Source organism: Hypomesus nipponensis, chromosome 4 (assembly GCF_054491055.1).
Source record: "Hypomesus nipponensis isolate SF chromosome 4, ASM5449105v1, whole genome shotgun sequence".
In the NCBI taxonomy this organism is placed as follows: Eukaryota; Metazoa; Chordata; class Actinopteri; order Osmeriformes; family Osmeridae; genus Hypomesus; species Hypomesus nipponensis.
Genome location: NC_140364.1, coordinates 13,529,012 through 13,539,751, shown reverse-complemented (window position 1 = coordinate 13,539,751; position 10,740 = coordinate 13,529,012). Strand labels below are relative to the sequence as shown.

Genomic DNA, 10,740 nt, shown 5'->3' with positions numbered 1-10,740 from the left:
TTGGTGTCTTCGTTTTTCACTTGAGGGGTCCAGAAAAGGCAATACTACCTATCAACTAAAAATAAACCCATAACTGGGAATCTGATGGTGAGTTGTGGTTACGGAAAGACATCACTTCGAATACGGAAAGACAAAAGATTGGAGGGTAGTCCGCGCTATTGAATGGAAATGGCTTAATGAACTGTTCCGTGGCTGGTTGACTGTGCCCAGACCCTGTCTTACTGACCTTCATAGCTGCACGTTTTCTGCATTCGAACCGTCATGAATTGCAACCAAACTTAGAATTGGTAACCCCCCCCCCCCCCCACTCTTTACCTCTGAAAACCACAGGCCCACCAATCATTCCATGACAATCAACCTTCTTATCCAATGGAATGCAGGCTGACCCAGTTGGTGAAAATGCTGCAAATATGCGTTTAGCTGTTCTTGAAGGCGGGTGTCTAATTGTCCAATCCTATTTAAGTCCGCTTGCAAATGACGGCTCTCTGAACCAATATGCTGAAAGTAAAGGAGGGGTCAAAACAGGGAAATCAAGTCCTTTCATAGAGTGAATACATGCTGGTTGCGTAGTTCAAGATTGACAGGTGAGTCTGCCAGCCCTCTTGAGGCATGTTATAATTTGTCCAATCCACAACTGTATTTTCTGCAAGTAGGCAGGACTTGCTGATGAGTCATGACAGTTTCTTCTTCGTTGGTACTGCCGGGTGTTGAATCGTCCTCTGGAAATCACAACGTGAGTAGCCTGTCTACAATTTTATAACACGAGGTTTAATAGAAAACATGCCGCTTATATATAAAATTGTTACTGTACTTGTTGGTTTGCTTTTAGGTCTGTAACTACACAGTGTGCAACACAAACATTCTCATTGACTTGTTAGGGTATTAGACCACTGGAAGATGTCAGCTAGCATGCTAGCGAGCTAGCTGAGTTAGCTAGTTGGTTAGCTAGCCATCTTATTGCAGCACAGTTAGCAGAGCAGCGAAGCCAGTTTAGCCATGCAATAGCTTAATCTACTTACTAGCCAACTGGCGAGTACTCAACCTAGGGACATTATAACGACCATCGAACATCTAGATTCCTAGCACTGATGGCAAGTTGATAGCTGTACGATTTTGCAAAGAGCAGTTCAGGATCAACGCCAATGTTAATTCACTTGTCTTTAAAGAACAAACATTTGAAAATGACATCGTTTGCCAAATGATCCACGATGACGTCTGGAAATGCATTTTTGGTCACATGCATTGGCATTAACATACTGTTTTAAAGCGGCACCGCTTCGGTTCTCCAAACCCGTCTCCCAGCATCTTCTACAAAATCCACCTCTTGTTCGTCTGTCCTGTGTTACATCGAGTCCCTAACAGACTCTTATCCTCACCACACCTCTTCCCCGTGAATCCCTTTCTTCAGAATGGGCAGTGTTTTGGCTGCCAGCTCCCCTAACCCACCGCCAGTTTCGTCTGGGGCGGTCCCAGGTGGCCCTGGGCTGACTGTGCCTCCTGGGTTCAGTATGCCCCCAGTGTCGCCTGTCCTGCCTGCTGGCAGCTCAGCCTCCGGTCAGCAGGGGGAGTCGGAGCCTCCACTTCCCAACCCTGGGGCGTTTGAGGAGTGCCACCGCAAGTGCAAAGGTAACCAAAGATGTTTCTGCCATGGCACCGGGGAATATTGGATGGTATTGCTGTGTGTGGGAGGGGGGGGGGGGTATAGGACTGTTGCTGTGTGTGTGTGTGTGTGTGGGGGGGGGGGGGGGACATTTTGGACTGTATTGCTGTGTCTCAGTTGTCTGCCATTTTGGTTTTCAGAGGTTTTTCCCATGCAGATGGAGGGTGTACGGCTTATTGTTAACAAGGGCCTTAGCAATCACTTCCAGGTCAGTAAGGGTCAACACTTCACTGTCATTAGAATCCATTTAATCTTGTTTTCGTGCTGTGGATTGAACCAATGCTGAGACGATTGACTGATGCATTTGTGTGTGTGTGCGGTCTTCCGCAAAAATTAGGTGAATCACACGTTAATGCTCAGCACCCTGGGAGAGTCCAGCTATCGCTTCGGGGCCACATATGTGGGCTCTAAACAGATGGGCCCCGCTGAGGTATTGTGGTGACCTCTGATCTCACATTTATATATATATTTTATACATTTGGTCAGGAATTGTTGTCGTCTAAAAGTGTGATTTTGTCTGCAGTCTTTCCCAGTCATGGTAGGAGACATGGACAACAGCGGGAGCCTCAACGCCCAGGTCATTCATCAGGTCTCCGAGAAACTCCGCTCCAAACTCGCCTTTCAGGTAACGCTGATTATCTTTTGGTTATTTTTGTTCAGTCTGCCACCACGCCAAGGCTTTCCATGGCTAAAACAACAAAACTAAACAACTGCGTAAAGTCATTTTGTTTAGCTGTCAGCTTGAACTTTGGTCGTCTTTTGTATTTGCTCCCAGACACAGCAGCAGAAGTTTATGAACTGGCAGGGGGATTTCGAGTTCCGAGGAGAGGACTTCACTGCTGCCGTTACCATGGGCAACCCAGACGTCCTAGTAGGCTCTGGTTGGTCATCTCTATCCCATAACTCTATTCAAGGCCGTCTGGTTTTTATATCCATTGAGGTTTCACCTCAATTCAAAGCAATATTACCTCAATTCAAAGCAATATTGAATATTGTGTCTCTCCCACTTTTTCCCTCAATAGGTATTATAGTATCACACTACCTCCAGTCCATAACCCCGTCCCTGGCCCTGGGAGGAGAGCTTGTTTACCACAGAAGACCGGGAGAGGAGGGTGCTGTCATGTCTCTTGCTGGCAGATACACAGGTAGCTCTTTCCTCTGACAGAACCGGGAAAGATTCATATCACATGAACACAATGAGTCCTTTTTTTTTTTTTTTTTTTTTCAAAAGCTAGAGTTGAGATCCTGGTCTATGGTGTAAATTCTGTCTTTTTTCTTCTAGGCAGTAACTTCATTGCTACGCTGACATTAGGAGGAGCAGGGGCACATGCCTCTTATTATCACAAAGCTAATGACCAGGTATCACCCGAGATTCTCTTCATTCTCTTCTTCTTGTTTGCCCTGGAAGCAACTGCTTTGTGTTAGTTTGCAAATGTGTAACTCTCTATTCATGCTTGTATGTTCCGTGTCCCACAGTTGCAGGTAGGCGTGGAGTTCGAGGCTAGCACTCGTATGCAGGAAACCAGCGTTTCATTCGGTTACCAGCTCGACGTGCCTAAAGCCAATCTACTCTTCAAAGGTAAGGCTGAATGAACGGTTCTCAAAACACTGTCCCCTCATTAGACTCTTCCCTGTCACTTCCTGTCATCGTACATGTTTACAGTTATGAGGTTAACGACGGCTGATTGGTCTCTCCCTCCAGGTTCTGTAGATAGTAACTGGGTGGTTGGGGCGACGCTAGAGAAGAAGCTGATCCCACTGCCCCTCTCCTTAGTCCTGGGAGCCTTCCTCAACCATCGCAAGAACAAGTTCCAGTGCGGTTTTGGTGTTACCATTGGCTAGACGCTCTGCGGTGGCGGGGGTCAGGGGGTCACATCCCCTGTGAGACTTCACAGAAAAGACAGACAAACGTACCAACGGCAGGCATGTTGAAGGCCAGGACTCGCTCCTCAGTCTCGTGTTTCCTCAACTTGTCTCCCAAATCTGACTTTGCAAGCTAATTGTTTTTTTTGTTTTTGTTTTTTTGTGAGGGGGGGGGTCACATTGCAATAATGTGTCAAGACTAAATGTGTAATTTGAAATGGTATGCCTGGAGTTACATAGTAATCAATGGAACAAAATAAACTAAAATTGAGGGCGCATTCATCCGTCTGCCAGTTATAGGACAAGGAGGTGACGAGACTTTGAACACGAACATCAGCGACCAACTTGGCGGACAGCTGAACAGGAGGACGTAAAAACGAGTGGTTTCTGGTCAAGTCAAATTACGGTTGTTGTGTGTTTAATTTGGTCAGCGCCTGTCCGGTTTAATCTGTCTTTGTTTTGCCTATGTTTTATTCCACACTGTTTTGTACTGTACGGTTTGTCTTGGCATGAAGTGAATGACAAAGTTTGTGCAGTTTCTTCGGTTGGTTCAGTTATGTGATGAGAACCAGGGAGAAAGTAGTGGTTTTCAAGTTGTTTGTCTTTTATTTGTCATCTTCTAATGGTCAATATATATATATGAAACTATATATATTACCTGTATATATCTATTGGAAAAATAATAAATGCCATTTCTTATAAAAATCATTGTCATCTTTAATGCCCAGGCCTGAATAAATGGAATTGACAAACTCCGGACATTAGCATTGAAATATGTATATTTATGCACATAAATACTGGATAGGTTCAGATGAGTATATCAAAGGAGTTGAGGTTTGGGTTGACAGCAGTTTCATTTGATCCATCTTGTATGGGAGGGTGTGGAGAAGTTTTGGCTCTTAACCACTTGTCCAGGTACACTAGATAATGTAATGCAAACATATGTGTAATATTGCACTTTTTAACTCTACAATGACATCCTCAGTCCAACAGCAGCATTTTAGAGTATGACAGAAAACTTGAAATTGAGAACTTGTGTCCAGTTCCAGCAACTGTGTTTACTGGCTGCCCTTGGTGAAGGACTCCCAGAGGGAGGCCAGCTGGACCTTCAGGTCCTGGGCGTTGACCTCCAGCTTCTCCAACTGCTCTCCGTAGGGGGCCAGACTCTGCTGGATCTCCTGGGTCTTCTGGGCCAGCTGGGTCTGGAAGCTCTGGGTCAGAGGAGCCATGCTCTGCTGGAAGGCCTCCAGGTTCTGCTCCATCTTCTGCTTCAGCTCGTCTGTCTGGGGAACCAGCAGAGACTGCAGCTCCGTCACGCTCTTCTCCAGGCTCCCCTTCAGCTCGTCGCTCTTCTGCAGCAGGCTGGCCTTCAGGGTCTCAGAGTCCATTCCCTCTGCGTAGGCTGCCACCTCCTTCCTCAGCTCCTCCACCTGCCTCTGGATGTCTGTGCTCAGCTCCACGGCGTAGGGCTGCAGCTGGGCCCTCATGGTGGTCATGTCCTGCTCAAGGCGGCCCTTCAGCAGCTCAGCCTCCTGGGTGAGCTTAGCCAGCAGATCCTGAGTCAGAGGGGTCACCTGACCCCGCAGGGCCACACTGTACTGGTTGACAGCAGCAGCACTCTCAGAGATCCTGGCACTGTGGAGAGAGACAGAGAGACAGAGACATACAGAGAGAGACAGATACAGAGAGAGACAGAGAGAGAGAGATACAGACGGAGAGGGAGAGAGATACAGAGAGTAGGAAAGAGACAGAGAGAGCGTTCAATCCAGTGTTGAAGACATGCCTCTGTAACTGTGGTTATGATGATGTGGAGGTTGGTCTACAGTAAGACTTACTTGAACTCCTGGCCCAGCTCAGACTGCTTGATCTTCTGCAGGGTGTCTTCAGCAGTGAGGGTCGCCTTGGCAACATAGTCCCAGAATGCATCTTTCACCAAGTCCAGCTTGGCTGGGTCCTGCCACAGAATGTTGGCATTGCAGCCTGGAGGAAAGGCAGGTAGAGACAGTTAGTGTAAAGTGTGGTCAACTTAACATTAACATCATGTCAGGAATACATTTCGAAATGATTGAGGAACTCACCTGTGAAAACAGCCAGGGCTAAAACCATGAGAACCTTCATGATTGATCTTGACTGGTGATTTAAAAAAAAACATATTTGATCAATTTACAATTTTTTATATGAGTTCAATGACACAGAGTTCTGGACTAACTCTATAAAATGTAAGCTTGTGTCTTACCTTTGAGAGATATTGTGTCTTGTCTCTTGGTCTGTCAGTGAGTGTGTGCTGTCCAGGAATCAAACCGGGCTTTTTATGAGTGTTGTAGTGCCACCGTGAAGGACAAAGTCCAGCACACAGTGCCATGCTGGTTCATGTTGCTGTCCCTCCCAACGTGACTCACTCTCACCCCTGACCTGAAGCTCTTGGGGACAGACAAAAAGACAGAATTCGATTTTCAACATTCATCCAATAAATACAACTTCACTTTAAGTACTTGATAGTCATTTATCTGTGCAAGTGATCTAGCGTTGGGTGTGTGAGAGTGGGCAAACAATCATGTCAGAAATTACACATTCCTAGTTGATTAAATTGGCCCTTGACAAGACAAAGTTCCCTTTAGGTGACTAAACAGCTTACTTGCTGTCAAGAGTTTGAGACGTTGAAACTTTATTATTTTCCTTGAACTGTACACAGACAAATGATACCATCTGTTACACACAGATGGTACTTTTCCACCCCACACACATGCATACAGATACAAGGATGACGTTATCCATTCAAGCTGTATCAGTCAGTTAAGGTAACATCGGCTTTAAGTCAGATGGCTGAGCGGTGAGGGAGTCGGGCTAGTAATCAGAAGGTTGCCGGTCCGATTCCCCGCCATGCAAAATGACGGCGTGTCCTTGGGCAAAGCACTTCACCCTACTTGCCTCGGGGGGAATGTCCCTGTACTTACTGTAAGTCGCTCTGGATAAGAGCGTCTGCTAAATGTAAGTCACTGTAGTACATAGTACAGCACTGTGCTGAATGTGTTGAACTTTGGCTCTACGGTCCAACCCAACCAGTGTAGAGAATCTTGTAGAGTAGTTGTTTTTTTTTACAGATACTGTATAGTTACACAAGTGACCAGATAGGACCTCCAGCTGTCTTGAGAAGTCATCAATCACCTCATAGGTCCATATTCATTCAAGTCTAAGTAAAAAAAAAAAGAAAAAGAAAAAAAGAGAAAAAATTGATCTGATTATCATGTGTACGGTATTAAACAAGCTGAACAATGGCATTGTTGAGACATGGCAAGCAGTATCTGTGTAGCTGCATTAAGATGAACATAATTTTTTAAGGCTATGAGACAATCACAGAGACTGCTACATTGATTGATTGGTGTATAGAACCAATGACCATATGTTATATGTTTATACATGAGGGGTGAACGGGACGGTCCTTCTGAACGATCGTAGCAATACGTCCTCCGTCATAACTGGTCACAGAGCGTTCTGTTTGCTAATGTACCGTACCAAAATTGTATTAAGCCGGCATCTTGACTATTCAAAATCTACAGTACTGTCAGAATTTCCACCCACAAGCCCCGGGGAGGACCAGTTACTCTATAAAGCGACCTGGAGGAGACAGTCTGCTGTAAGGAGGCAGTCTGCTGGAAGGAGGCAGTCTGCTGGGAGGAGGCAGTCTGCTGTAAGGAGACAGTCTGCTGGAAGGAGGCAGTCTGCTGGGAGGAGGCAGTCTGCTGTAAGGAGACAGTCTGCTGGGAGGAGGCAGTCTGCTGGAAGGAGGCAGTCTGCTGGGAGGAGGCAGTCTGCTGGAAGGAGGCAGTCTGCTGGGAGGAGGCAGCGTGCTGGGAGGAGGCAGTCTGCTGGAAGGAGGCAGTCTGCTGGGAGGAGGCAGCGTGCTGGGAGGAGGCAGTCTGCTGGGAGGAGGCAGCGTGCTGGGAGGAGGCAGCGTGCTGGGAGGAGGCAGTCTGCTGGGAGGAGGCAGTCTGCTGGGAGGAGGCAGCGTGCTGGGAGGAGGCAGTCTGCTGGGAGGAGGCAGTCTGCTGGAAGGAGGCAGTCTGCTGGGAGGAGGCAGCGTGCTGGGAGGAGGCAGTCTGCTGGGAGGAGGCAGCGTGCTGGGAGGAGGCAGCGTGCTGGGAGGAGGCAGTCTGCTGGGAGGAGGCAGTCTGCTGGGAGGAGGCAGCGTGCTGGGAGGAGGCAGCGTGCTGGGAGGAGGCAGCGTGCTGGGAGGAGGCAGTCTGCTGGGAGGAGGCAGTCTGCTGGGAGGAGGCAGTCTGCTGGGAGGAGGCAGAGAACACACCCTGCCTAGGGGGGGCATCATGGCTGCCGTGGCAACCTCCCAGTTTCCTGTCTTTCAGTGTATGTGACACAAAAACAAACAAAAAACAACATCTGAATCATGAAACAAAAAAAATTATTGACTCATTGGGTTTCTATTATTTATGAGGTAGGATGTTGTCGTTGTATGAGGTTTGAATTGGATACAGTCTTGATGAAAGCAGATGGTGTTGGGTGAGTCCTGGTGGCTCACAGGGTAGAGCGCGTACCTATAGGCTAAGGCAATGCCGCAAGGAACTCAGGTTCCATTTCAGCCGGGTCGTTTCCATCAAGTCAGCCCCTCTCTCTCTTACAACCTTTCGTTTCTCTCTCACTGTCACTATCCAAATAAATAAAGCAGACAATACACCAACAGTAACTCTAAAGAAAAACAAAACATGACAGCATAGACAAACTGGTAGTGACAGGGGAGGGACATTTGAAAAAGATAAAAGACTTGAGACGATGCATTCCACAACAGATCACATCAGAGGTAATGCAATCACTCTTCAGGGCTTTGGTCTGTGACCTTTAACCTCCTGTGGCAGTTTCTACAATACTTGTCCCTTTTACCTTTGTCTTTGCTGCGATTTGTTGATCTGAGATATAGTGGAATGACATACACACGATTTGACTAGGAGACACAAAAAACTGTTTGTCTATTCAAGGTAAAACACATCTGCACAACTGCAGGCAATGCAATCTGAGCATTATTCGGAGACCTCCTGATTTTTGACAATGACTGAAATTGTTTGTGTCACAGAGTCCTGGTGCTTTGACTAATAGGATGTGATGTGGAGGCAGGGTGGACAGGGGGGACAGAGGGACATACAGCAGGGCACTCACTCCTGGACTTTGTACCCATCTGCTTCTCCCAGCTTCCTATAAATATCCAGCAACGACCTTTACAAACCACTCCAATCACCTGGCGTAGACAAGACACAGGATCACTCAACAAGGTAAAAAATGTGCTACATTCTACAGAACAAGTATGGACTATTTATATTTAAATATTAAGAGAGATAAGTGGTTGTGAATTGAGTGGATTTATTTTCCCCCAACAGTCAACTGCCATCATGAAGGTTCTCGTGGTTTTAGCCCTGGCTGTTTTCACAGGTGAGTTCCTCAATCATTTCAAAATGTATTCCTGACATGATGTTAATGTTAAGTTGACCACACTTTACACTAACTGTCTCTACCTGCCTTTCCTCCAGGCTGCAATGCCAACATTCTGTGGCAGGACCCAGCCAAGCTGGACTTGGTGAAAGATGCATTCTGGGACTATGTTGCCAAGGCGACCCTCACTGCTGAAGACACCCTGCAGAAGATCAAGCAGTCTGAGCTGGGCCAGGAGTTCAAGTAAGTCTCACTGTAGACCAACCTCCACATCATCATAACCACAGTTACAGAGGCATGTCTTCAACACTGGATTGAAACGCTCTCTCTGTCTCTTTCCTACTCTCTGTATCTCTCTCCCTTTCCGTCTGTATCTCTCTCTCTCTGTCTCTCTCTGTATCTGTCTCTCTCTGTATGTCTCTGTCTCTCTGTCTCTCTCCACAGTACCAGGATCTCTGAGAGTGCTGCTGCTGTCAACCAGTACAGTGTGGCCCTGCAGGGTCAGGTCACCCCCCTGGCTCAGGATCTGCTGGCTAAGCTCACCCAGGAGGCTGAGCTGCTGAAGGGCCGCCTTGAGCAGGACATGACCACCATGAGGGCCCAGCTGCAGCCCTACGCCGTGGAGCTGAGCACAGACATCCAGAGGCAGGTGGAGGAGCTGAGGAAGGAGGTGGCAGCCTACGCAGAGGGAGTGGACTCTGAGACCCTGAAGGCCAGCCTGCTGCAGAAGAGCGACGAGCTGAAGGGGAGCCTGGAGAAGAGCGTGACGGAGCTGCAGTCTCTGCTGGTTCCCCAGACAGACGAGCTGAAGCAGAAGATGGAGCAGAACCTGGAGGCCTTCCAGCAGAGCATGGCTCCTCTGACCCAGAGCTTCCAGACCCAGCTGGCCCAGAAGACCCAGGAGATCCAGCAGAGTCTGGCCCCCTACGGAGAGCAGTTGAAGAAGCTGGAGGTCAACGCCCAGGACCTAAAGGTCCAGCTGGTCTCCCTCTGGGAGTCCTTCACCAAGGGCAGCCAGTAAACACAGTTGCTGGAACTGGACAAGAGTTCTCAATTTCAAGTTTTCTGTCATACTCTAAAATGCTGCTGTTGGATTGAGATTGTTATTTTAGGGCTGAAAAGTGCAATATTACATAACAAGTTGTTAAGGACAAGTTGTTAAGGTTCCTGGTTAAGAACACAAACAAATCTCAAAGAAAACAGTTTTGAACAGTATTATTTATTCTTTGTGTGACTGTGTTCATGTCTCAATGTATTCATGCATGAATAAAAAGTAAAAAGTAAAAACATAAATTTGAGTTTCTAATTGTCAACATTCATGAACTATCCTAAGTTATCATAAGTTATATTGAAATATGAATATAAGTTCCATAGAAGTTTCAACAGAAGTTATACAGAACTTATTAATAGATGTCATACACAGATACACGCATAACTGACAGTTGACTTATAGAACTCTAATCTTCCTTGTTTTAAGTATTTTAAGTGACTGATTTCATCAAGTGTGTTTCTACAAGTCATCATGAGAACCAGTCTCACTGGAGACTATTGATTAGATTTCTGAGTGGCTCCAGGAGCTATCAACCACATTGCCATGGAGACACATTGCCATGGAGACACATCCACCCCCCCCCCCAGTCAGTCACTGGGTCATTTATTTTATCTGTCCAGTGCCACGACTGTGGGTCTAAAAAAGATTTTCAGCCTTGATGACTAACCAAGTTACGTTTACTCTGCATTGCATTCAGCCAGAGATGACCAGAAAGGACAAAAGTACACAC

At 46.9% G+C, this 10,740-nt stretch overlaps 3 protein-coding genes across 3 annotated transcripts; 2 read left to right on the top strand and 1 right to left on the bottom strand.

Annotated features, from left to right (window-relative positions):
- The first annotated feature begins 634 nt into the window (after positions 1–634).
- On the top strand, positions 635–4,228 carry LOC146295708 (mitochondrial import receptor subunit TOM40 homolog). Its single transcript, XM_084696787.1, has 10 exons — positions 635–733; positions 1,409–1,626; positions 1,801–1,868; positions 1,998–2,090; positions 2,184–2,285; positions 2,436–2,541; positions 2,683–2,805; positions 2,943–3,019; positions 3,137–3,239; positions 3,363–4,228. The coding sequence occupies exons 2-10, from the start codon at positions 1,410–1,412 to the stop codon at positions 3,500–3,502; spliced, it is 1,029 nt and encodes a 342-aa protein (XP_084552913.1). The 5' UTR covers positions 635–733; position 1,409; the 3' UTR covers positions 3,503–4,228.
- Positions 4,216–5,813, bottom strand: LOC146295707 (uncharacterized). The gene is made up of 4 exons (XM_084696788.1): positions 5,760–5,813; positions 5,602–5,653; positions 5,359–5,503; positions 4,216–5,158 (listed from the first exon to the last, which is right to left on the bottom strand). The coding sequence occupies exons 2-4, from the start codon at positions 5,639–5,641 to the stop codon at positions 4,582–4,584; spliced, it is 762 nt and encodes a 253-aa protein (XP_084552914.1). The 5' UTR covers positions 5,642–5,653; positions 5,760–5,813; the 3' UTR covers positions 4,216–4,581.
- Positions 5,814–8,773: 2,960 nt separating this feature from the next.
- LOC146295706 (uncharacterized) lies at positions 8,774–10,252 on the top strand. The gene is made up of 4 exons (XM_084696789.1): positions 8,774–8,802; positions 8,908–8,959; positions 9,058–9,202; positions 9,404–10,252. The coding sequence occupies exons 2-4, from the start codon at positions 8,920–8,922 to the stop codon at positions 9,978–9,980; spliced, it is 762 nt and encodes a 253-aa protein (XP_084552915.1). The 5' UTR covers positions 8,774–8,802; positions 8,908–8,919; the 3' UTR covers positions 9,981–10,252.
- Positions 10,253–10,740: the final 488 nt, after the last annotated feature.

Bases quoted from the DNA above. Each gene is read 5' to 3' on its own strand.
- LOC146295706 (XM_084696789.1), top strand. From the start codon at position 8,920: ATGAAGGTTCTCGTGGTTTTAGCCCTGGCTGTTTTCACAG. The intron at 8,960-9,057 runs GTGAGTTCCTCA...CCTTTCCTCCAG, and splicing joins AGCCCTGGCTGTTTTCACAG to GCTGCAATGCCAACATTCTG. The intron at 9,203-9,403 runs GTAAGTCTCACT...CTCTCTCCACAG, and splicing joins GAGCTGGGCCAGGAGTTCAA to TACCAGGATCTCTGAGAGTG.
- LOC146295707 (XM_084696788.1), bottom strand. From the start codon at position 5,641: ATGAAGGTTCTCATGGTTTTAGCCCTGGCTGTTTTCACAG. The intron at 5,504-5,601 runs GTGAGTTCCTCA...CCTTTCCTCCAG, and splicing joins AGCCCTGGCTGTTTTCACAG to GCTGCAATGCCAACATTCTG. The intron at 5,159-5,358 runs GTAAGTCTTACT...CTCTCTCCACAG, and splicing joins GAGCTGGGCCAGGAGTTCAA to TGCCAGGATCTCTGAGAGTG.
- LOC146295708 (XM_084696787.1), top strand. From the start codon at position 1,410: ATGGGCAGTGTTTTGGCTGCCAGCTCCCCTAACCCACCGCCAGTTTCG. The intron at 2,806-2,942 runs GTAGCTCTTTCC...TTTTTCTTCTAG, and splicing joins TCTTGCTGGCAGATACACAG to GCAGTAACTTCATTGCTACG. The intron at 3,020-3,136 runs GTATCACCCGAG...CGTGTCCCACAG, and splicing joins ATCACAAAGCTAATGACCAG to TTGCAGGTAGGCGTGGAGTT.